Below are 22939 nucleotides of genomic sequence, written 5' to 3'. Positions count from 1 at the left end.
TTCCCTGTGTCCTGTCCATCCCTTGTCCCCAGTCCCTCTGCAGCTCTCCTGGAGCCCCTTCAGGCCCTGGCAGGGGCTCTGATCCCTCCCTGGATCCTTCTCCTCTCCATGTGAGCACCCCCAGCTCTCCCAGCCTGGCTCCAGCTGTCTCTCCCTGTGTCCCCATGGAAAGCTCTTGGAGGGCTGGGATGTGTCAGGGCAGGGGGGTGGCTCAGGAGAGGTTGGTGGCAGTGGGGCTGGGCTGTCCCTTACGTCTCTCTCTGTTCTTTTTCTGTTCCTCCCTGTCTCTCTCTGTCCCTCTGTCCCTCCCTGTCCCTCTGTCCCTGCAGCGAGAGGCTGCTCACTATTTCGGGTACGTGTACTTCCGGCAGGTCAAGGACAGCTCCATGAGGAGGGGCTACTTCCAGAAGGTCAGTGCTGAGTCTGGAATCCCAGGATCCCTGGGGCTGGAAAAGCCCTCCCAGCCCTCCCAGTCCCAGCTGTGCCCAATGCCCCCCTTGCCCTGAGTGCCACCTCCAGGAATTCCTTGGACACCTCCAGGGATGGGCACTCCAAACCTCCCTGGGCAGCCCCTGCCAAGGCCTGACCCCCTTTCCATGGGGAAATTCCTGCTGATGTCCAAACTTACCTCCCCTGGCCCAGCCTGAGGCTGTTCCCCCATGTCCTGTTCAGGTCCATGGGGACATCTCATTCCCAGCAGTATCCTGAGCTTTGTGCCCTCCACCTCCAGGAGTTCTTTCAGGCTCCTGCTAATGCAGAAATCAGTTTTTCCATCCCCACTAAACCAATGAGTTTTCCACTGGAACGGTGGGATTGCTCAGGGAAGGAATTATCACACTTGGATGAGGTTTGAATTCAAATGGCCAAGTTTGGGGTTGGACAGGAGGTGTTTGAATGACTCCTGCATTCCTAATTAATGCACTCATTAATGGCTAGAAGAAGAGGAGAGTCAGAGTAACAATGAAACCTCCAGTGGGGCTAGGGTGGGGCAGCTGTAAAAAACAGGGATTTATTTCACAAAAAAGCCCCAGTTAGAACAAAGAAGCTCTTCCTGGACATGATTTGTTATTCCAAGTTCCTTTGTCCTTCCCCAGCATTCCTTGACTTCATCTGCCCAATTCCCATTTCAGGAGTCTCTCCTTTGTGCTTCTCCACCTGAAATGGTTTTTGGGAGATTTAAACCCACCCATGGACTTTTCTTCCCTGTCCAGCTGCTCTTTTGCCAGGCCATGCTCCCATCCCTTTGCTCCCCCAAATCCTGGCTCACGAGCGGGTGGCAGCAAGAATTCCACCCAAGTGCTGCTTGGGAGCTGCTCCGTGGATTGAGTGTTGTGTTTTTGGAGTTCATCCCTCTCTAAGCAGTACAGAAAGGTGCAGTGCTGGGGTCAGGGGGGTCCTGATCCCAAATGTGCCATTCCCAGTCCCTGGTGCTGGTGTCCCGCCTTCCCTACGTGAACCTGTTCCAGTGCCTGCTGCAGCTGATTGCTCCGGAATACTTCGACAAGCTGGAGCCCTGCCTGGAGGCAGGTGAGCTGGGGGCAGGCATTCCAGCTTGGGATAGAGGGGCTGCATGGGGAGGTTCCTGGAAAACAGCTGGAATGCTCCAAATGGCTTCATTCTGGAGCAAATTCCAGCAGGGAAGAGCTTCCTCCTGCCTGTCCAAGCGGATAACCAGCTGCAAAGGAGGGATTGTGGGGAGGGAGGGGATGGGGCTGTCAGATGCAGGGAGTTCCCAAGGAATGCAGGGTATTCCCAAAGCCAGGAATCTGCTGCACCTCCATCAGGCCTTTTGTGCCTGGGTCATTTCACCCTGATTTATCAGCTCTGGGTTTGCCACAAGCCAGGGGGATGTGTGAGCTGGGAACAGGGAATAATTCCCTTGCAGAATGCCAGGATGAGCTGGATTTTCCCTCAGGTGAAACTCTTCCCTTCCCTGTGTCCCTCAGTGTGCAACGAGATCGACCAGTGGCCACCCCCAGTGCCTGGCCAGACCCTGAACCTGCCCGTGATGGGAGTTGTCATCCAGGTACCTGGGCTGTGCCAGAGGGAGGGGACCTGTGCTCCACGGTCCTGGGTGTCAAATCCCTGCTCACCCCACATTCCCCACAACCTTTCCAGCTGGGATTGGTGGCTGGAGAAGTTTCTGCCCTGCCAATGCCACCCCAGCGTGATCCCTGCTGTCCTTGCCCTGCAGGTGAGGATCCCATCCCGGGTGGACAAGCCAGGCTCCAGCCCAGTGAAGCAGTGCAACCAGGAGGTGAGAGGGGCTGGGCCCTCAATCCTGCTGGGAGCCCTTTGGCCTGGGATCTCTGTGGTCTCAGCAGTTCCACGCCAGGCTCTCCTGCCTGGAGTCACACAGGGCTCTCTGCACCTACTCTGGGTGCTTTACTTACAGTTCCCCTTGCTTTTCCTGGGAAGTCAGGCGTGCTGGGTCTCCTGCCTTCACCCTGGAGTTGTTTTGAATTTGCTTCAGTGTTTTGGTTCAGCTCTGGTTTGGATTCCTTCCCTGTCCCTTTCTCTGCTGTGACTAACACTGGTTTGGTGCCACATCTCTAACCCCACTGGCTCTGCTGTGTCTCAAATGCTCTCCCACCAGAGGAAACCCTGGAAAATAAAGGGGCAGGCATGGCAGCCTTTCCCATCTGGAAAAGAAAGGAATCTTGCTTAGTTTGTAGCACAGGAATTAGTTTGGGATTGGGTGCTGGGCCCAGCCCTGCTCCTGTGCACACCTCAGGGTGTGAGCCTTGTTCCCTGTGTTCCCTGTGGCTGGCTGGTGGAATTCCAGCCAGGCTGCTCCCCCCTCACAGTTCACTAACAGCTACTAACAGCCTTTTCTCCCTTCCTCATCCAGAATCTGTTACCAGCCCCCCTGGTTCTCCCCAGTGTTCATGAGCTGGATCTGTTCAGGTGAGAGGCTCCTCCCAACCCTCTCCCCTCCACCTGCTGCCCTCTCCCTGCTGGGAGCATCCCATAAATCGCAGGGATGGTGCAGAATCCAACACTGCTGCATTCCAGGGACTCCTTTGGCATTCTGGGCAGGGTTTGAGCTGAGGGATGTGCCCTTGCACTGCCCCGGGGCAGGAGAGGGGCTGTGTCCCCCTGCCACGGTCTGGGGAGCAGCTCCTGGCCAGAGATCCCAGGGGAGAGTCCCAGGCACTCCCAGCACTGGAGGTGCCATTTCCATGTCCATCCTCTGGAATCCAGGGGTGTCCTGCTGTCTTGGGCACACTGAAAGCACCACCTGTCATGGGAACCTCCTGAGCTTTAACAAGGCCAAGTCAAAGGTGCTGCACCGGGGCCAGGGCAGCCCCTGGGATCAGTCCAGGCAGGGCTTGAGCAGCTGGAGCAGCCCTGGGAGAAGGATTTGGGGGTGCTGGGGGTGGGAGCTGGACCTGGCCCAGCCCAGAACCCCCCAGCCCTGGGCTGAGCCCAGTGGGCAGCAGGGCAGGGGGGATCCTGCCCCTGTGCCCCCTCAGGTGAGACCCACCTGCAGAGCTGCCCCAGCCCTGGGCACAGCAGCAGCACCTGGAGAGCCCAGGGTGGCAGGGGTGGCACTGGATGGGCTGAGTCCCCTTCCCACCCAAATCATTCCATGACTCTCTGGTCACAGATTGCTTGACTTTGTTTAGAGCATTTCCTTTAAACTTGTATGAAGCAACTGGGTGACAGCCCAGGTGGAAACACCTGAATTTCCCTGTGGAATGCTGGAAGTCCATCCTAGAGCTCACATTCCCAGACAGGAGCACACCTGGGGGGGCTTGCAGGCCACAGCTGTGTCGGGTCCATCCTGAGTGACCCTGTCATTGTTCCCGTTGTCCCAGGTGCTTCCAGCCAGTGCTGATCCACATCCAGATGCTGTGGGAGCTGATGCTGCTGGGGGAGCCCATGGTGGTGATGGCACCGTCCCCAACCATGTCCTCAGAGATGGTCCTGGCCCTCACCAGGTAACACCCACGGGCTGTGAGGGACTGGGAACTGTGACAGCAAATCCTGGCAGCTTTTCCCTCCCACGTGCACTCTGTGCTGCTCACCTGGGTTGGGTTTAGCCTGCTCGTGGAAGCTTTGCAAGACAAACTGCAAATGCTCCACGCTCATTTTCCAGCAAGGATAGAGAGGAGTACAGAGGAATCTCCCCTGTTGGGTCCAGCCCTGAGGAATGTTCTCTCCCCAGCTCAGAGCTCTGCCTTAGCACAAAGCCCCAAAAACCTCCAGCTTCCCCAGAGAGATTCAGCCAGGCCAGGTGCTGCCCTGGGGTCAGCCCCAGGCCCTGGAGCACTCCAGGCTGGGCAGGGGGCTGGAAAGCTGGGCAAGGCCCTGGGGGTGCTGTGCCAGCTCAGACACGAGCCCAGGGTGCCCGGGGGGGCAGGAGGCCGATGGCCCCTGGGCTGTGGCAGCCCCAGGGTGGCACAGCCAGGGCAGGGACTGTCCCCTGTGCTGGCCCAGGGTGACTGTGTCACACCCAGGGTGACCCTGCCACACCTGGGGTGACCCTGCCATGCCCGGGGTGACCCTGCCGTGCCCGGGGTGACCGTGACCAGCCGGGGTGACCCTGCCGTGCCCAGGGTGACTGTGTCACACCCGGGGTGACCCTGCCACACCTGGGGTGACCCTGCCATGCCCGGGGTGACCCTGCCGTGCCCGGGGTGACCGTGACCAGCCGGGGTGACCCTGCCGTGCCCAGGGTGACTGTGTCACACCCGGGGTGACCCCCCATGCCTGGGGTGACCGTGCCATGCCCAGGGTGACCGTGACCAGCCAGGGTGACCCTGCCACGCCCGGGGTGACTGTGTCACACCCGGGGTGACCCTGCCACACCTGGGGTGACCCTGCCATGCCCAGGGTGACCGTGACCAGCCAGGGTGCCCCTGCCACGCCCGGGGTGACTGTGTCACACCCGGGGTGACCCTGCCACACCTGGGGTGACCCTGCCATGCCCAGGGTGACCGTGACCAGCCAGGGTGCCCCTGCCACGCCCGGGGTGACTGTGTCACACCCGGGGTGACCCTGCCACACCTGGGGTGACCCTGCCATGCCCAGGGTGACCGTGACCAGCCAGGGTGCCCCTGCCACGCCCGGGGTGACTGTGTCACACCCGGGGTGACCCTGCCACACCTGGGGTGACCCTGCCATGCCCAGGGTGACCGTGACCAGCCAGGGTGACCCTGCCACGCCCGGGGTGACCGTGACCAGTCAGGGTGACCCTGCCATGCCTGGGGTGACCCTGCCATGCCTGGGGTGACCATGACACGCCCGGGGTGACCCTGCCATGCCCAGGGTGACTGTGTCACACCCGGGGTGACCCTGCCACACCTGGGGTGACCCTGCCATGCCCAGGGTGACCGTGAGCAGCCAGGGTGACCCTGCCATGCCCGGGGTGACTGTGTCACACCCGGGGTGACCCTGCCACACCTGGGGTGACCCTGCCATGCCTGGGGTGACCATGACGTGCCTAGGGTGACCGTGAGCAGCCAGGGTGACCCTGCCATGCCCGGGGTGACTGTGTCACACCCGGGGTGACCCTGCCACGCCCGGGGTGACCCTGCCATGCCTGGGGTGACCAGTGACCAGCCGGGGTGACCCTGCCACGCCCAGGGTGACCCTGCCACGCCTGGGGTGACCCTGCCATGCCCAGGGTGACCATGACATGCCCGGGGTGACCCTGCCATGCCTGGGGTGACCATGACACGCCCGGGGTGACCCTGCCATGCCTGGGGTGACCCTGCCACGCCCAGGGTGACCCTGCCACGCCCAGGGTGACCCTGCCACGCCCAGGGTGACCCTGCCACGCCTGGGGTGACCATGACACGCCCAGGGTGACCCTGCCAAGCCTGGGGTGACCATGACACGCCTGGGGTGACCCTGCCACGCCGGGGGTGACCCTGCCACACCCAGGGTGACCCTGCCTGTCCCTGCAGCTGCCTGGCCCCGCTGCGTTACTGCTGCGACTTCCGGCCCTACTTCACCATCCACGACAGCGAGTTCAAGGAATACACCACGCGCACCCAGGCCCCGTGAGTGCCCCCCGCCCTGCCACCTCCCTGGGGCACAGCCAGAGCCACCAGCGCTCAGCCTGTCCCCTCCTTCCAGGCCCAACATCGTCGTGGGCGTCACCAACCCCTTCTTCATCAAGACCCTGCAGCACTGGCCGCACATCCTGCGGGTGGGCGAGCCCCGCATGTCAGGTGAGCTCAGGGTGCCAGGGGAGCCCAGGGTGCCAGGGGAGCGCAGGGTGCCTGTCAGGGGAGCTCAGGGTGCCTGTCAGGGGAGCTCAGGGTGCCTGTCAGGGGAGCTCAGGGTGCCTGTCAGGGGAGCTCAGGGTGCCTGTCAGGGGAGCTCAGGGTGCCTGTCAGGGGAGCTCAGGGTGCCTGTCAGGGGAGCTCAGGGTGCCTGTCAGGGGAGCTCAGGGTGCCTGTCAGGGGAGCTCAGGGTGCCTGTCAGGGGAGCTCAGGGTGCCTGTCAGGGGAGCTCAGGGTGCCTGTCAGGGGAGCTCAGGGTGCCTGTCAGGGGAGCTCAGGGTGCCTGTCAGGGGAGCTCAGGGTGCCTGTCAGGGGAGCTCAGGGTGCCTGTCAGGGGAGCTCAGGGTGCCTGTCAGGGGAGCTCAGGGTGCCTGTCAGGGGAGCTCAGGGTGCCTGCCAGGGTGTCACAGTCAAGACAGCCATGATACACAGAGCATCATCACACAATTTCAGCAAGCTTTAAGCATTCCTCCGTACACAGTAACACCTTACCTCTTCAGAAGGCTTCAGGCCCCATCCAGAGTAACATCACCCCACTTCAGAAGGCTGCAGGCATCTGCCCTTGCTGTCCCTCACCACCCTTTTCCCCCTCCTGCTCACCCCCTGCCCCGTGTGCCCTCTGCTCCCTGGCTGGTTGCTCAGCACCCCTGGGCACCCCATGGCTCCCTGCTGTCAGTGCTGCTCACAGCTGTGCCCTGGGGCTGGGGCAGCCCCCCTGCCAGCCCCCACAGACTGTGTGCCTACCCCAGGGAAGCTCAGGGTGCCAGGGGAGCTCAGGGTGCCTGGGGAGCTGGCCCAGGGCTCTGTGGGGCTGGCAGAGCAGCTGGAGGCTGCCGGGAGTTGCCCTGGCAGTGATTTCCTCTCCTGGGAGAGCCCAGCAGCCACAGGAGCTCACCTCTGGCCATGTGCAGGATGAGCACGGAGCTGGGGCAGGGTGTGGGGAGCAGGAATTGCAGTCCTGGAGCTTCCTGGAGAGGAAAAGCCCTTCCTGGGCAGGAAATGGAGAGAGGTGGAGAGAGAGAAACCTCCTCTCCTTTATCAAACACCTTTGTAGGCTGGGAAGCCAAGGAAGCCCTGGGCATGAGGAGCTGGTTTTTAGCATCCTCATCCCAGAATTCCAGCAGGGAAGGGAGCTGGGGTTGCTCTGAGGGTGGGCAAGGGCAGGGCTGGGTGTCCCCAGGTGCAGTCCCAGCAGGAAGGGACAGAGCCTGACCTGTCCCCGCTGTGTGTCACAGGGGACCTGCCCAAGCAGGTGAAGGTGAAGAAACTGGCCAAGCTGAAGACCCTGGACACCAAACCAGGTGGGTCCAGGCCTCAGGAATCCTTCAGGCCTGACCCTCCCCTTGGGGATTTGGCAGCAGGGAGCCGTGTCCATTTCTGACTCCCGATTTTTCCTGATGCCATGTTTTTCCCATCCAGGCATCTACACTTCCTATAAAACATTCCTGCACAAAGACAAAACCCTGATAAAAAGGCTGCTGAAGGTAAGCACCTCCCACTCTGTCCTGGTGGGAAGCTGCCAGGAGCTGGGTTTGAGCAGACACAGCTCTCCAAAGGAGCAGAACTTACACTTTGGGGTGGTTTAGGCCATACTGGGACACCTTCACCATGCCAGGTTTAGGATTTTCCACTTGATATCGAGGATTAAATCCTGGTGCTAACAATAAACTGAGTGGGAATAACTGATATTAAAAAAAACAAAACAGGTTTTGCATAGTGGAACTTGAAATTTTAAAGTGTTTAAGTAGAGGGTGGAATCTGTGCTATGGGATCTGGATTTGGGGAATCTGGATTTGGGATGTGGATTTGGGGATGTGGAGTTTGGGATGTGGATTTGGGGATCTGGAGTCTGGGATCTGGAGTTTGGGATGTGGAGTTTAGGGGTCTGGATTTGGGATCTGGAGTTTGGGCAGCACTTCAGGCTCCCGTGGCTACAGAGCTGCAGGTTGTGTGTGGCAGTGAGGGGACACCTGGGTGACCTGGCTGTGACCCTGGGTGACCCCAGGTGACCCAGCTGTGCTGTGGGTGACCCAGCTGTGCCCTGGGTGACCCAGCTGTGCCCCGGGTGACCCTGTGTGCCCCAGTTGACCCCGGGTGACCCCGCGTGTCCCGCAGGGCATCCAGCGGAAGCGCCCCTCGGAGGTGCAGAGTGCTCTGCTGAGGAGGCACCTCCTGGAGCTCACCCAGAGCTTCATCATCCCTCTGGTGAGTGCAGGGACACCTCGGGGGACGGGGGGGAGCAGCAGACCCCGGAGCAGGGAACCCTGGAGTGGCTGGGTGGGAAGGACCTTTAAACTCATCCCATGCCCACCTCCCACCGTCCCCAGGTGCTCCAAACCCCAGTGTCCACCTGGCCTTGGGCACTGCCAGGGACCCAGGGGCAGCCCCAGCTGCTCTGGGCACCACAAGAGACTCCTCAGCTGTAAGTTATTATTTTTATCTTTCCTTGTTTCAGGAGCATTACATGGCCAGCCTGATGCCTCTGCAGAGGGCCATCACTCCGTGGAAGGTAGGATGCACTTCCCAGTCCTCCGTCCCTTCAGTGCTCACAGGGTGCTGGGCACACTCCTGGGAACCTCCCCTGTTGAAGGAAGAGGGGCTTTACTCCTTTAAAAATTAATTAAAAATTTGGAAGAATTCTTGGGACAGATATTCCCAGTTTTGCCAGGAGCTGAATTACTGGGAATCTCATGTGAGGATCACCCTTGGGGTGTTTTTATCCTCAGTGCCTTGGGCACCTTTCCCACAGGAAGCGCAGCCCTCATTTCCCTGCTTTCATTTGGGATTCTGTGATGTGGATTTCTGTGGGCTAACGTGGATTTCCCTGTGCAGAATCCCCCCCAGATCCGCCCGTTCTGCCAGGAGGATTTCATGAAGAGCCTGGAGCACGCCGGCCCCCAGCTCACCTGTGTGCTCAAGGGGGACTGGCTGGGGCTCTACAGGTGAGAATCCTGATCCCACCCAGCTGGGCCAGTCCCACGGGCAGCAGACCCTGCATCAGCACTGGGACCTGCAGAACTCATCCATGGATTAACTCAGGGAGAGCAAATCCAGCCCTGGGGTTCCTGTGTTTTAAATGGAGATCCTGCAGGGGGGTTGGTCAAGGGTTTTCCTGGATAACTGGTTCTGAATGGGATGGAGAAGACACTTGGTGCAATAGGAGTGAGAAAAATCCAGATGTTTGATACCCAAGGAAAGAAAATGGGAAATGCAGAGAGATAGAGAATGAAAAAATCCCAGAAAGTGATCAGAAGCAGTAACTATAGAGTTATGGAATGGGTTTGGGTGGGAAGGGACCTCAGAGCCCCTGCAGGGACACCTGCCACTGTCCCAGGCTGCTCCAGCCCCAGTGTCCAGCCTGGGATGCAGGAGCAGCCTCAGCTGCTCTGGGAACCTGTGCCCGTGTCCTGGTGTGTCCCCTTGACCCCTTCCCAGGGTCACCTCAGGCAGCTGTGGGACACAGGGTGGGGTTGGTGGATGGGATCGTCCCTGTGGGTCCCTGGCAGCTCCAGGACCCCAGAACTCACAACTGCTGACCTCTCCACAGGCGATTCTTCAAGTCCCCCAACTTCGACGGCTGGTTCCGGCAGCGGCACCGCGAGATGACCCAGAAGCTCGAGGCCCTGCACCTGGAGGCCATCTGTGAGGCGGTGGGTGACAGGGACAGGGACAAGGACAGGGCTGGCCCAGGGACAGGGCAGTGTCTGTGAGGCGGTGGGTGACAGGGACAGGGACAAGGACAGGGCTGGCACAGGGACAGGGCAGTGTCTGTGAGGCGGTGGGTGACAGGGACAGGGCTGTGTTCACTCAGAGGTGAGGAGAAGGGTCCAGGGAGAGCTCAGAGCCCCTGGCAGGGCCTGAAAGGGGCTCCAGGAGAGCTGCAGAGGGACTGGGGACAAGGGATGGACAGGACACAGGGAATGGCTCCCAGTGCCAGAGGGCAGCCATGGATGGGATCTTGGCCATGAGGAATTCCTGGCTGGGCTGGAATTGCCAGAGCAGCTGGGGCTGCCCCTGCATCCCTGCAGTGCCCAAGGCCAGGCTGGACACTGGGGCTGGAGCAGCCTGGCACAGTGGCAGTGTCCCTGCCATGGTTGCACTGCAGGGGCTCTGTCGCTGTTTCAGGAATGAGGATGAGAAACCCCCTGCTCACCTTCAGCCTTTCCTTAGGGGAATCCCCTGGGAAGTGTCCCTGAGGGAAGCCACTCTCTCCTTAGGACATCGTGGCCTGGATGAAGGACAAGTCCGAGGTGGAGATCGTGGACCTGGTGCTGAAGCTGCGGGAGAAGCTGGTGAGTGCCTCCCTCCCCCTGCACTCCTTCCTCTCTCTGGCTGGAGGGAAATCCAGGACACAGATCACACCTGTGCCTTGGAAAACCTTGCTCTCCCTCCCTGGAGGGCTGGGAAGCTCACTGAAGTTCGCCGTTTGTGTGAAATCCTCAGAGCTGGGAGGATCCAGGGAAGTTCTTCCCCTCCCGAGGCTCAGGTGCTGTTTCCTGCCTGTTTTTATCCTGAGCTGCAGCAGGCAGGGCCCGGGCAGAGGGGAAGGGCCCCTGGAATGTGTTAATTCCCATTTCCCCGCAGGTGAGGGCTCGCTGCCAGCACCTGCCCGTGAAGGAGGAGACCCTGCACAGGGTGGCTCTCTACATCGACACCATCATCGGCTCGCTGCCCGAGGACCTCCAGACTGTGCTGCACCACCCCTGAGGGGGGCTCCTGCAGCGGGAGAGCCTTCCCAGCCCGTCCCGGCCCGCTCCCAGCCGCGGGGCAGCCCTGCCCGGATCCGGGATCCCGCTGGGAGCCGGGCGCTGCTCCCGGAGCTGGGCTGGGGCTGGCCCTGCTGGGAATTGGCCCCTGGGTGGCACCGGCGGGGCAGGAGGGACCCCAGCGCTGCGGGCACTTCGTCCTTATCGGGATCCTCGGCATTCCCGCAGCCCCATCCCGGCCGGGAGAGGCAGGAGCAGCCCTGCGGGGGGCTGTGCTCAGCGCAGCTCCCGAGCACGGGGAGGAGGTGACAATAGCGTCCCTGCCCCTGCTGCAGGGTGACAATAGCGTCCCTGCCCCTGGACAGCCCGGGCAGCAGGAGGAGGAATTGCTGGACGTGGACGGTTGCTGCTCTGCTCCTCCAGGGCAGAGCCAGAGGAGGGGCTGGAGCATCCGCAGGGATCAGAGCTCCCCGGCGTGCCCGGCATGGCTGCTGGGAGGAGCTGGCCCCAAATCCTGTTTATTCTGCTTGAAAACCCAGCCTGAGCTCCAGGGACACAGCAGGGCTGGGGCTCTGCCCGAGGCACCTGGAGAGCTCCTGGCAGCCCCTTCCCAATAAAACCTGGAGAAGTTGATTTCTGCAGCCTGTGCCGAGCTGGAACGGGCCCTGCTGCTCTGCCCCTGCCTCCAGAGCAGCTCCTGTGCCTGGGATCCCCTTCCTGCCTTGGGAATGGATTGGCTGGGACCAGGGCATCGGTATTCCAGAACTGCATTGCACCACTAGGGGGTCCATCCAGGGATTTTTATCCTAAATAAAGGGTTTGGGAGGGATGTGGCAGCCTGGAGGGGTCAAACCCAGCACCTGTGCAGGTGGTAGGATTGTTGGGTTGTTCCTGCCCATTCTCAGGGCCGGGGGGTTCAGGGGGGTCTGACCTCTTCCTGAATTTCCCCTCTGGAGCCAGGCAGGAGCTGCTGGGTCTCTCTGTGCCCCTGGCCCTGCTGGAGTAAGGAGTTCTGAGCAATATCCTTTGGGGTGGTGTAAATCCTGACATATCCCAGCTGTGTCCGTGCAGGCCCCAAACCCTCCTGTAAAGTAGGAAATCTTAGTTAAAAAAAAAAAAAAAGCTGGAGCCAAACTGGGTCCTGGTTTGGAGGCTGGGGAGGTTTATTGGGTTGGGAAGGGTTGTCCCTGCTCTTGGTCACTCGTGGCCATCCTGGTTTTCCAGAGGGCTCACAGCACCTGTGGGTGGCTGTGTGTCCCTCTGCTCTTCCCAAGGCACGGAATCACAGTTTGGGTTGGAAAAACCTTGGAGGTGTCCCTGCCAGGGCAGGGTGGCACTCGAGGGGCTCTGAGGTCCCTTCCCACCCAGCCATTCCAGGATTTCCTGAGCTGCTGGGAATGTGCAGAACCCGCCGGGGCTTTGGGCAGCCCCCAGGGAACGGGATGAGGTGGGAGCAGCTCCCAGGGAATGGGATGAGGTGGGAGCTCAGGGAACAGCCCCCAGGGAATCGTCGTAGAAAGCCTTGAGCCCCCCGGGGCTCTGCAGGGAGAGGCTCCGGGCCAGCACCTCCCGTCGGAAGTTCTCCCTCATCCAGCCGTAGACCAGACTGTGCAGGAAGCCCTGCAGGGACACGCTCAGGGCCTGGGGGACACAGGGACAGAGGGTCAGGGCTCCCGGTCCCTGCAGGCACAGCCCAGGCAGGGTGGCACAGGACACGGGGGGACTTTCCTCTTGGTGTGGCCAATTCAAGCACATCCAGCCCGCGGGAAGAGCCAAGCTGTGAATTCCCAACCCAAAATCCGGTGGGAAGAGCCACGCTGGGCCCGGGGCCGTGTCCTCACCCTGCCCGGGGTGTCCCCAAGGGCTGTCACAGCTCCCACGTGGGATGGGGACAAACGTCCAGCCTGCGAGCCCTGGAAAAGGGGCTTTACTCACTGTGGACACATAGAGGACAAAGAGCGAGGCAGGGCTGATGCTGGTGAAGGAGAGGATGGCGAGGAGGAAGGCTGTGGGTGGGACACAGAGGGACATTCCTTGGTGGGACACCCCCACTGTGACCCTGCAGGGCTCGGGGTGCTGGGGACACCCCCCCGGGCTTGCCTGGCGTCCAGCAGAGCAGGAAAACCAGCTGGAAGTAGAGCGAGGCTTTGCCGACGCTGCGGCCGCTCCTGCCCCCGAAGCCGCCGTCCCCGGCCGGGCTCAGCAGCGGCAGCGCCGCGTTCCCCCGGCAGCGGAGCCGCACCCGCCGGTACAGGAGCTGGGGGCGAGCGGGGGTCAGCGGGGCGCTGGGGACCCCCCGTTCCTCCCCCAGAGCCGGGACCTCACCGAGCAGCAGCCGAGCACCAGCAGCAGGTACAGCAGCAAGACGATTTTCTCCTCCAGCCCCGCGTTATTGTCCCCGCCGGACTGGGAGGCAACGGGGAATGAGCGGGGCCGGGCCAGCGACCCCCGCGGCCCCGGAGCCCCCCGGCCCCGCAGGAGGGTGGGGGGCGGCAGCGCCCACCTGGGAGCACATGTCCCGGTTCGGGTGGATCAGGAGGAGGCAGCTGCAAGGACAGAGCGGTGCTGCAGGTCCCGAAGCTCCCCCGGCGTCGCGGGGGCTGCAGCGATGCCCCGGGCAGGGCGGGGGCCGTACCTGGAGCAGTAAAGGCTGAAGGTGTCGTTGGAGCCGGCCCAGGGCACCACGGGCGCGATGGCGGCGGCGGAGGGGCCGCGGGCGAGCAGCTGAGCCAGGAGCGTCAGCGCCGGCAGCAGCCTGGGGAAGGGACGGGAGCGCCGGGAGAGCCCCGGGAAGGGACGGGAGCGCCGGGAGAGCCCCGGGCCGGGGAAGGGACGGGAGCGCCGGGAGAGCCCCGGGAAGGGACGGGAAGGGACGGGAGCGCCGTGAGAGCCCCGGGAAGGGACGGGAAGGGAAGGGACGGGAGCACCGTGAGAGCCCCGGGCCGGGACGGGGAAGGGACGGGAGCGCCGTGAGAGCCCCGGGAAGGGACGGGAAGGGAAGGGAGCGCCGTGAGAGCCCCGAGCCGGGGAAGGGACGGGAGCGCCGTGAGAGCCCCGGGAAGGGACGGGAAGGGACGGGAGCGCCGGGAGAGCCCCGGGAAGGGACGGGAAGGGACGGGAGCGCCGTGAGAGCCCCGGGCCAGCCCTCGGTTGGACACCTACCAGGCCAGCACGTAGGGAATTCCCTGCCAGGCGCTCTCCAGGCAGCGGCTCCGCTCCTGCGGGAGAACCGCCGTGAGCCGGGGCTGGGGGGGCGGCCGCAGCCGAGGGTCCCCACCGCTCCGCCAGGACCGGGGGGACCCCGAATTCCCGGCAAAGGGACTGCCCCGGACCGCTGCTCCCTTGGCCAGCGCGATTCCCGGCTGTGCCCGGGCGAGGCACGGACCTGCAGCGCTGCCGGGGGCCGGGCTCGCCCCCCGAGGACGGTGCGGTGCGACTCGTACGCGTAAACAACGACCATGAGGAAGGAGACGGCGTAGGAGGTCTGGGAGACAGGGGGAGAGGAGAGGGAAAGGGCCCGGGGATCCTGCTGGGTCCAGCGCCGCCAGGGCACCTTCCACCTTCCCTCTGCCCCCCATTGCCCCTGCCCGTTCCCTCCTCGTGCTCCGCACCCCGGCAGACCTGTCCCGGTGCCCACCCCGAGGAGGGGACCCCAGGTCAGTGTCCCCAGGACTCTCCAGCCGCAGACAGGGCGCAGCTGTCCCCAGCAGAGTCCCCTTACCGTGGTCAGCATCCGCCCGTAGGGACAGGCGGCGTAGGCGGGCGCGGAGAGCGGGGCCGGCAGCAGCGGGATGGTTCCCGTGCCCAGCAGCGCGGTGGCACCCAGGAAATCTGCCAGGGCCAGGAGGAACAGGGGGCGCAGCTGGGGACAGGGCACCGCGTTAGCTCTGCCGGCAGCAGCCCCCGAGAGCTCCCGCGGCCCTTCCCGGGCTGGACCCGGCAGCTCCCGGGGGCCGGGGCGAGTGCCGGGTGTTGGGCATCCTGCACCTCCTGACCCCCGCCCGGGGCTTTAAACCCGGTGGTGGCTCTGGCTCGGGCTTAGCTGGGGCCAGACCCAGCCCTGTGTCCCTGGGAGCCGGTGGCACTCACCTGGATGTGGCAGCAGTGACACACTGCCACAAGCTGGTGGCACTCACCTGGATGTGGCAGCAGCGGCCCTGCCAGGAGGTGACAGCGAGGACGGATCCGCTGCCCAGGAGGCTGCAGGGGACGGGGCGGGTGATGAATGTCCCGGCAGAGCCGCTGCCACCCCCAGGTGCCAGCCCAGGGCGGGGGACAGGGACAGGACCCACCTGAGCAGCGCGGCCGGGAGGGTGACGCCCGTCAGCACCAGGACCTGCGGGAGGCACGGGGGGAGCGGAGCCCCCACGGGGAGGGGGATGTGAGACCCTGGGCACGGCCGGACTCTGTCCCTCGGCCATTCCTGGCCGAAGCCGTGCCCAGGAACCGCAGCAAAGGCGTTTCGGGGGCTCCTCAGCCGCCCCTCGGCGGCGGCTGCACGTGGCGGGGCTTCCCCGCTTCTTCCTCCCGAGTTTTCCCGCTGGGATCTCCTCCCAAGTTTCCCTCACCCGGGGCTGGGGAGCGCCGAGAAGCCGCGTCCCGCCCGTGGCCGCGCTGGGAGCGGCTCCCGACGGCGCCTCGGGAGCGGAGCCGGGCCCGGGAGTCCGCCGGGAAGAGCGGGGCAGGAGCCGGGGAAGAGCCGCTGCGGGCCCGGGGATAGCCCTGCCCGGCTGCCACCCTCCCTCGCCGGTGGGCAAAGCACCGGCCCAGCTCCCGCGCGGGGGGAGCTCCCTCGGCAGGGTGTGTTGGAGTGGGAACGCAGCGCTCAGTGAGCCTCTCCCGGCCCTCCGGAGCGCCCCGCACGCCTTTACCTGGACATCCGAGAGAGCCGGGGGCTGCTCCTGCGCTTTGGCCATGGCCGGAGCCCGGAGCCTTCCCGGCCGCAGCCCGGGATGGATGGAACGGAACGGAAGCGGCTCCCGCTGCTGGCCGGGCTCGCCCCACGCCCGGCTGTGGGACACAGCCGGAGGAACCTGCCCGGCCGGAGGAACCTTCCCAGAGCAGCAGCGGCGCCGGGCCAGCCCCCGGAGCGGCGAGGGATCAGCCCCAGGCACGGGAGAGCCCAAAGGAGAGCTCGGATGGCCCCGGGCACACCGGGAATAAGGGAACAGCGCCGGGAGAGCAGCCGGGAGCTCCTTCTGCTGCTGGAGAGAGCCCAGAGGAGACCCCGGAGCTGCTCCAGGGTGGAGCCCCTCAGCTCCCAGGGATCCAGGCTGGGAGAGCTGGGGGTGCTCACCTGGAGAGGAGAAGGCTCCAGGGAGAGCTCAGAGCCCTGGCGGGGCCTGAAGGGGCTCCAGGAGAGCTGCAGAGGGACTGGGGACAAGGGATGGACAGGACACAGGGAATGGCTCCCAGTGCCAGAGGGCAGCCATGGATGGCATCTTGGCCATGAGGAATTCCTGGCTGGGCTGGAATTGCCAGAGCAGCTGGGGCTGCCCCTGCATCCCTGGCAGTGCCCAGGGCCAGGCTGGACACTGGGGCTGGAGCAGCCTGGCACAGTGGCAGTGTCCCTGCCATGGCAGGGTGGCACTGCAGGGGCTCTGGGGTCCCTTCCCACCCAGGCATCTCAGGATTCTCAGTGCCAGACTCCTCTGCATCCCCTCAGCTGCAGGAATGAACCATTCCCATTCTCACACTCCCAGGAACCTCTGGAAATCACGGGATTTAAGAGTTTTGTGATAATTTTAAACCCAAGGATGTTCCAATAGCCAGCAAAAATCCCCAAGCAATGCCCATCCCACCCCCAGGAGCCACCAGAATCCCCTCAAACAGGAATTTTACCTTTATTTCAGGGATATTGGCTGAAGGGAGAGAGGGAAGAGGGAGGGAGGGAGGGAGGAATGTGGGGGAGGGTCTGAGGGAAGGAGGGAACAGGAGGGAGAGGAGTTGGAGGGGAGCTGCAGGAGGGTGACAGTGACACGGAGCTGGGCACTCCTGCAGATGCTCCCTCATCTTCCTCTGCCAGGGACAGACAGAGGGCACCGGGATGGATCTGGGTCCTCCCAGCTGGATCCCTCACTGATTCCCTGCTCTCCCAGCTAGATCCCTCAGAGTCCCTGCTCTCCCAGCTGGATCTCGCACTGATTCCCTGCTCTCCCAGCTAGATCCCTCAGAGTCCCTGCTCTCCCAGCTGGATCTCGCACTGATTCCCTGCTCTCCCAGCTAGATCCCTCAGAGTCCCTGCTCTCCCAGCTGGATCTCGCACTGATTCCCTGCTCTCCCAGCTAGATCCCTCAGAGTCCCTGCTCTCCCAGCTGGATCTCGCACTGATTCCCTGCTCTCCCAGCTAGATCCCTCAGAGTCCCTGCTCTCCCAGCTGGACCCCTCACTGATTCCCTGCTCTCCCAGCTAGATCCCTCAGATTCCCTGCTCTCCCAGCTGGATCCCTCACTGATTCCCTGCTCTCCCAGATGGATCCCTCTGATTCCCTGCTCTCGCAGCTGGATCCCTCACTGATTCCCTGCTCTCCCAGCTGGACCCCTCACTGATTCCCTGCTCTCCCAGCTGGATCCCTCTGATTCCCTGCTCTCCCAGCTGGATCCCCCCTTGTCCCTGCTCTCCCAGCTGGATCCCTCACTGATTCCCTGCTCCAGGCTGTGCTCCCAGCTGGGTCCCACCCCATTCCTCTGCCCAGCTGGGTCCCCACCACCCCCGGGGTCCATTCCAGGTCACTCCATTCTGCAGGAGCAGAGGGAGAACAGGGATCCATCCCCTCAGCCTGAGCAGCGACGCCACAGCAGGAGGAGGCTCCACCTCCCTCTGGAGTTGTGGGAATGGCTCCAGGGAAAGTGTTGGAGCCACCCCTGCCATTCCAGAGGCATCCCTTGATTCAACACTTCCAAACTGGGAGCAGGGACTGGGCTCTCCCCTGGCTGAGCCAGCACTTTCATCCTTAAGGAGCGTTTCAAACATTCCTGGGACAAACTCTCCCATCAGGGCAGCACCTGGATCCTGCTGTTCCCAGTGGGAACGTCCCTGGATGGAGGGAACATCCCCCAGCTGTGGCCCCCTCCCAGCAGGGACAGGCTCTGCCCGGGGCACGTTTTCCCTGAGGATTTTTTTGAGGAGAAATTGGCAGCAAGGGCTGCACTGAGTGGAATCCAGGGAGTTTGGCTGCTGGCAGGACCAGGACAGGAGGAAAGGAGGGAAGTTCCATGTCCCTGTCCTCGTCCCTGGCAGTGCCACGAGTGGCTGATCCTTCCCAAGGCTCTCTGGGCAGGGCAGCACCAGGAGCTGCTCCCAAACCTGCTCCTGACTGGGCTCCAGGACCCCTGGGGATGTTAATCCAGACCTATTCCTGTCTCTGGGCCTAGCTTTAGCAGCCAGGATTTAATTCCCAAGGTGGGGCAGGAAAACAACACCCTCAGGATGGGAATCATCCACAGGGAGATCCTTTCTCCTTCCTAGAACCCCTGATAGCCCAGAGAGGATCTCAGCTGGATCCCCCCTTGTCCCTGCTCTCCCAGCTGGACCCCTCACTGATTCCCTGCTCCAGGCTGTGCTCCCAGCTGGGTCCCACCCCATTCCTCTGCCCAGCTGGGTCCCCACCACCCCCGGGGTCCATTCCAGGTCACTCCATTCTGCAGGAGCAGAGGGAGAACAGGGATCCATCCCCTCAGCCTGAGCAGCGACGCCACAGCAGGAGGAGGCTCCACCTCCCTCTGGAGTTGTGGGAATGGCTCCAGGGAAAGAGTTGGAGCCACCCCTGCCATTCCAGAGGCACCCCTTAATTCAACACTTCCAAACTGGGAGCAGGGACTGGGCTCTCCCCTGGCTGAGCCAGCACTTTCATCCTTAAGGAGCGTTTCAAACATTCCTGGGACAAACTCTCCCATCAGGGCAGCACCTGGATCCTGCTGCATCCCTCCCTGGATGGAGGGAACATCCCCCAGCTGTAGCCCCCTCCCAGCAGGGACAGGCTCTGCCCGGGGCACGTTTTCCCTGAGGATTTTTTTGAGGAGAAATTGGCAGCAAGGGCTGCACTGGCCAGAGTGGAATCCAGGGAGTTTGGCTGCTGGCAGGACCAGGACAGGAGGAAAGGAGGGAAGTTCCATGTCCCTGTCCTCGTCCCTGGCAGTGCCACGAGTGGCTGATCCTTCCCAAGGCTCTCTGGGCAGGGCAGCACCAGGAGCTGCTCCCAAACCTGCTCCTGACTGGGCTCCAGGACCCCTGGGGATGTTAATCCAGACCTATTCCTGTCTCTGGGCCTAGCTTTAGCAGCCAGGATTTAATTCCCAAGGTGGGGCAGGAAAACAACACCCTCAGGATGGGAATCATCCACAGGGAGATCCTTTCTCCTTCCTAGAACCCCTGATAGCCCAGAGAGGATCTCTGGGAAATAAGGAGAGCCTGAGCTCCTGGATGAGCCTGGAGCTGCATCCACTGGTTAAATCAGGCTCTGGAAAAGAGCCTTAGGGGAAAATGCCCAAGATTTCCTGCACTGAGCCCCATCCTCCTGAGCTTTCCATGGCCTGGTGCTGTTTCAGCTCCACCTAAAGTGCTTCCCACCTTCCCTTTCATCTCCTGAGTCACCAGCCAGGCTGGAGCTTGAAGATCCAAGTGAATTCCACTCGATGCCACGTCTGACAGGTAGGGGATTGCTTTTAAATCACCTTTAAAAAAACCTCAGCATCTTCAATTCCACGGTTTATCAAATCAAGTCTCAACTCGAAGCAAATTCCCACCAAAGGAGGCTTTGGGGCTGGAAAAGCTGGCACAACCTCACTGCAAATCTAAAAACTCCAACCGGAGCCCAAACCCTGCAGAGATGCGGGCGTGGCTGGGACGAGGTTTTGGTCAGTCCTCGGGAAGGAGCTCTTACGGAAAAGGGAATAAAAACCCACCCCTCATCTCTTCCCGTGGAGCCACCAGGAGCCGTGGGCCGAGCTCTTGGCGATGCTCAGCTTCTCCTCGGGGCTGAAGTGCAGGATGGCCAGGATGGCCGTGAGCGTCTGCTGCCGGCCCCGCGCGTCCGGCAGCGTCAGGAACCGGTACACCACGTTCTTCAGGTACTCCAGGTTGGCTCCCTCCCTGCTCTTGTCCCGGCAGCTCTTCTGGATCTCGCCCCGCAGCGCCGCCACCTCCTCCCGGTGCTTGTCCTCCTCGGCCAGGGCCCTGCCCTGGAGCTGGCGCAGCTGCGCCTCCAGCTGGTGCTTGTGCTTGCGCAGCGCCGCGATCTCCACCTCCTTGCGCGCCAGCTGCTCCGCGTACAGGAAGAAGGTGGGCTCGGAGGCGGAGCTCAGCTGCAGCGCCTGCGGCAGGATCTCCGAGGAGTCCCGGCCGGGAGCGTCCCGGCGGCTCTGGGGGCCGTGGGGCAGCGCGAGGGCGCGGAGCCGCTCCAGCTCCCGGTCCTTCTCGGCCAGCACGGCCAGCGCGCGGTCCCGCTGCTTGTGCATCTCCTCCTCCAGGCGCAGCGCCCGCTCCCGGAACTCCAGCTGGCACCGCTCCAGCTCCTGCCGGTGCAGCTGCTGCAGCTGCGACAGCTCCTGCTTCCCGGCCTCCAGCTCCTGCCGGCGCTGCTTCTCCGCGTCGTCCGCGGCCAGCTGCAGCAGCACGTGCTTGTCCCGGAGCTCCGCCAGCTGCTCCCGCGCCTCCTGCAGCTCCTTGGCCAGGCCCACGTCCTTGGCGGCCTTGCTCTTGAGCACCTGCTGCGCCCTCGCCTTGCAGCGCTCCAACTCCTCCTTGAGCTGCCTCAGCTCCTGCTGGCAGTGCCCCCCCGGGGCCTTGTCCCCGCCACCCGGGGACGGCTCCGGCTCCTCCGCCTCCGGGCCCTTCCCGGCGGCCTCCCGCAGCTTCTCCATCTTGTCCTTGAGCGCGCTCACGTCCGGGCTGGCCTCCTCCGCGGCCGCCTCGCCCAGGGAGCGGCTGGAGGCGGCGAGGGCCAAGGTCTTGTTCTCCAGGTCCAGCTGCACGACGCGGTCCTTGAGCCTCTGGATGGTGCCCTGGTCCCTCTGCTTGGCCTTCTCGTAGGTGCCCAGCAGCTCGGACGCCTGGGCCACCTGGGCCTCCAGCTCGGCCACGCGCCGCTCCTCCCGCTGCGAGCGCTGCCGCAGCTGCTCCTCGGCCTGGGCTGTCTGTGCGGGGACACACCTGGGGTCACACGGGGACCCTGCTCTGCTCCAAACCAAAAAGGGGCCCTCCCCACCCTGGGAATCCTGCCTGAGATACCTCCCTGTCCTGGCTTTTAGGGGATTTGTGTGTTTGGAATCCTGAAATGGCTGGGGAGAAAGGACCTCAGAGCCCCTGCAGTGCCACCCTGCCGTGGCAGGGACACTGCCACTGTGCCAGGCTGCTCCAGCCCCAGTGTCCAGCCTGGCCTTGGGCACTGCCAGGGATGCAGGGGCAGCCCCAGCTGCTCTGGGCACCCTGTGCCATTTATTTTGAACCTCCTGGAATCTGAGGGACTGGGAAGGGGAGTTTGTCCTACCCCAGCCCCACTCCCTGGATACGTGGCACAGAGAGCTTTTCCCCAGTTTGTCATCCCATCAATCCAAGCCAGGATGCTTTGGACTCAGAGACCAAAGGCGTGAGGGAATTCCGGGTGAGGGAATTTAGCTCCTGTAGCCCCAGTCCCTGGACACCACCCTCCCTGCCAGCACTCACCTTCTTCATCTCCTGCACCAGCTGCAGCTGGAAGTGGTTCTTGAGGCCGGCCACCTCCTCCTGCAGCTCCTGGACGCGCGGGTCCTCCTTGCCGTTCTCCTCCCGCAGCTCCCCGCGCAGCTCCTCCAGCTCCAGGCTCAGCTGCCGGGCCCGCTCCGCCTCGGCGCGCGCCTCCTCCAGCTCCCGCTTCATCCGCCGCCGCTCCGCCCGGTACGAGGCCTCGGTGCGCGACTTCTCCCGCGTCACCGTGGCCAGCGCGGCCGTCAGCGTGCCCAGCTGCGCCCGCAGCTGCCGCAGCCGCGGCTCCTCGCCCTCGGGGCCGCTCGGCTCCTCGGCCCCCTGGGGATGTGCTCTGTCCTCCTCCTCCTCCTCGCCGGCCGTCCCCGCGGTGTCCTCGCCGCGCTCCGAGCTCCGCTCGTCCGCGGAGTCGCCGGCGGCGGGAGGGGGCGGCGCCGGCTCCCCGTGGTGGGGCGCGGAGAGCGCCTTGAGGCTGGCCTGCAGCGCCTCCTTCTCCTGCAGCAGGCTCTTGTAGGCGCGGACCACGTCCTTGAGGCGCGCCTGGAAGCGCAGCAGCTGCTGCTTCTGCGTCTCGATGGTCTCCAGCAGCTCCTTCCTGCTGGGGCCGCCCCCGAAGTTCATCCCGAACTTCTCCATGGCGGGGCGCTCTGGGGGGGAAGCAGGGCGAGGACAAAGCGCACCTTTGGCATGGGAAGGAGCATCGCCCCGGGCCCAGCGGGACACCAAACGGGCGGCGAACGGCACAAACGCCACCCTGGCCGTGCCCTGCCCGGGACCGCCATCGGGAACCCCCCAGACCCACACCCTGACCCCCTCGGGACCCCCGCGCTGACCCCGCCAGGACAGGACCCTGAACTCCCCTCCAGGACCCCCTTGGGACCCCCTTCCTGACCCCGCCAGGACAGGACCCTGAACTCCCGTCCAGGACCCCCTTGGGACCCCCACACTGACCCTGCCAGGACAGGACCCTGAACTCCCCTCCAGGACCCCCTTCCTGACCCCCTCGGGACCCCCATGCTGACCCCCCCCGGGCCCTCCATTGTCACCTCCTCAGGACCACCCTGACCCCCACCCTGAGCCCTCAGGACCCTCCAGACTCCATCCCGACCCTCAGGGACACCGTGACCCCTCGGACACCACCCGGGTCCCTCACCGTCACCCCCTCGGGACCATCCCCACTCCCACCCCGATTCCTCCGGCCCCGCCATCCCCGGCCCCGCCATCCTCACCGCCCGGGCCCCCGGTGCCCCCTCAACTCCGGCCGGTTCCGCTGACGCCGCCACTTCCGCCGGAAGCTGCCGGAGGGGCGGGGCAAAC

At 63.7% G+C, this 22939-nt stretch overlaps 3 protein-coding genes across 7 annotated transcripts in view; 1 reads left to right on the top strand and 2 right to left on the bottom strand.

Annotated features, from left to right (window-relative positions):
• Positions 1–11575, top strand: part of DENND6B (DENN domain containing 6B) — an 18015-nt gene extending 6440 nt beyond the window's left edge. Inside the window, exons 5-20 of the mRNA XM_041405580.1 lie at positions 330–410; positions 1422–1527; positions 1947–2026; positions 2195–2257; positions 2852–2907; positions 3822–3944; positions 5916–6011; positions 6088–6182; positions 7472–7537; positions 7656–7720; positions 8352–8441; positions 8692–8745; positions 9069–9178; positions 9784–9886; positions 10454–10528; positions 10821–11575. Coding sequence (XP_041261514.1) covers positions 330–410; positions 1422–1527; positions 1947–2026; positions 2195–2257; positions 2852–2907; positions 3822–3944; positions 5916–6011; positions 6088–6182; positions 7472–7537; positions 7656–7720; positions 8352–8441; positions 8692–8745; positions 9069–9178; positions 9784–9886; positions 10454–10528; positions 10821–10943 — 1386 coding nt within the window. The 3' untranslated portion in view covers positions 10944–11575. The remainder of the gene's footprint in view (positions 1–329; positions 411–1421; positions 1528–1946; positions 2027–2194; positions 2258–2851; positions 2908–3821; positions 3945–5915; positions 6012–6087; positions 6183–7471; positions 7538–7655; positions 7721–8351; positions 8442–8691; positions 8746–9068; positions 9179–9783; positions 9887–10453; positions 10529–10820) is intronic.
• The window catches only part of GCC1 (GRIP and coiled-coil domain containing 1), a 25722-nt gene extending 2783 nt beyond the window's left edge, over positions 1–22939 (bottom strand). Inside the window, exons 1-4 of one of the 3 annotated variants that reach the window (XM_041405575.1) lie at positions 22852–22939; positions 21605–22269; positions 19846–21075; positions 15186–15278 (exon numbers count right to left, since the gene is read on the bottom strand). In XM_041405575.1, the coding sequence (XP_041261509.1) occupies positions 19849–21075; positions 21605–22258 (1881 nt within the window). In that variant the 5' untranslated portion in view covers positions 22259–22269; positions 22852–22939 and the 3' untranslated portion in view covers positions 15186–15278; positions 19846–19848. Of the gene's footprint in view, positions 1–15185; positions 15279–19218; positions 21076–21604; positions 22270–22851 lie in introns of those variants that run through there. The other 2 variants (XM_041405576.1, XM_041405574.1) reach the window with 2 other exon arrangements.
• On the bottom strand, positions 12109–16221 carry LOC121336437 (collagen alpha-1(I) chain-like). Of its 3 annotated transcripts, XM_041405578.1 has the most exons (10): positions 15235–16221; positions 15079–15142; positions 14664–14773; positions 14328–14426; positions 14105–14160; positions 13578–13697; positions 13446–13488; positions 13268–13348; positions 12878–13199; positions 12109–12583 (listed from the first exon to the last, which is right to left on the bottom strand). In XM_041405578.1, the coding sequence occupies exons 1-10, from the start codon at positions 15856–15858 to the stop codon at positions 12225–12227; spliced, it is 1878 nt and encodes a 625-aa protein (XP_041261512.1). In that variant the 5' UTR covers positions 15859–16221; the 3' UTR covers positions 12109–12224. The 3 variants fall into 3 exon arrangements, with proteins under 3 accessions (XP_041261512.1, XP_041261511.1, XP_041261513.1); XM_041405577.1 differs by lacking the exon at positions 13578–13697 and having other exon boundaries at positions 13446–13577; positions 14664–14804; XM_041405579.1 differs by lacking the exons at positions 13578–13697; positions 14328–14426 and having other exon boundaries at positions 13446–13577; positions 14664–14804.

The sequence above is a fragment of the Onychostruthus taczanowskii genome, unplaced genomic scaffold (assembly GCF_017590055.1).
Source record: "Onychostruthus taczanowskii isolate IOZ18803 unplaced genomic scaffold, ASM1759005v1 scaffold235, whole genome shotgun sequence".
In the NCBI taxonomy this organism is placed as follows: Eukaryota; Metazoa; Chordata; class Aves; order Passeriformes; family Passeridae; genus Onychostruthus; species Onychostruthus taczanowskii.
The sequence above is the reverse complement of the archived record's forward strand: the minus strand, read 5'-3'. Positions and strand labels throughout refer to the sequence as shown.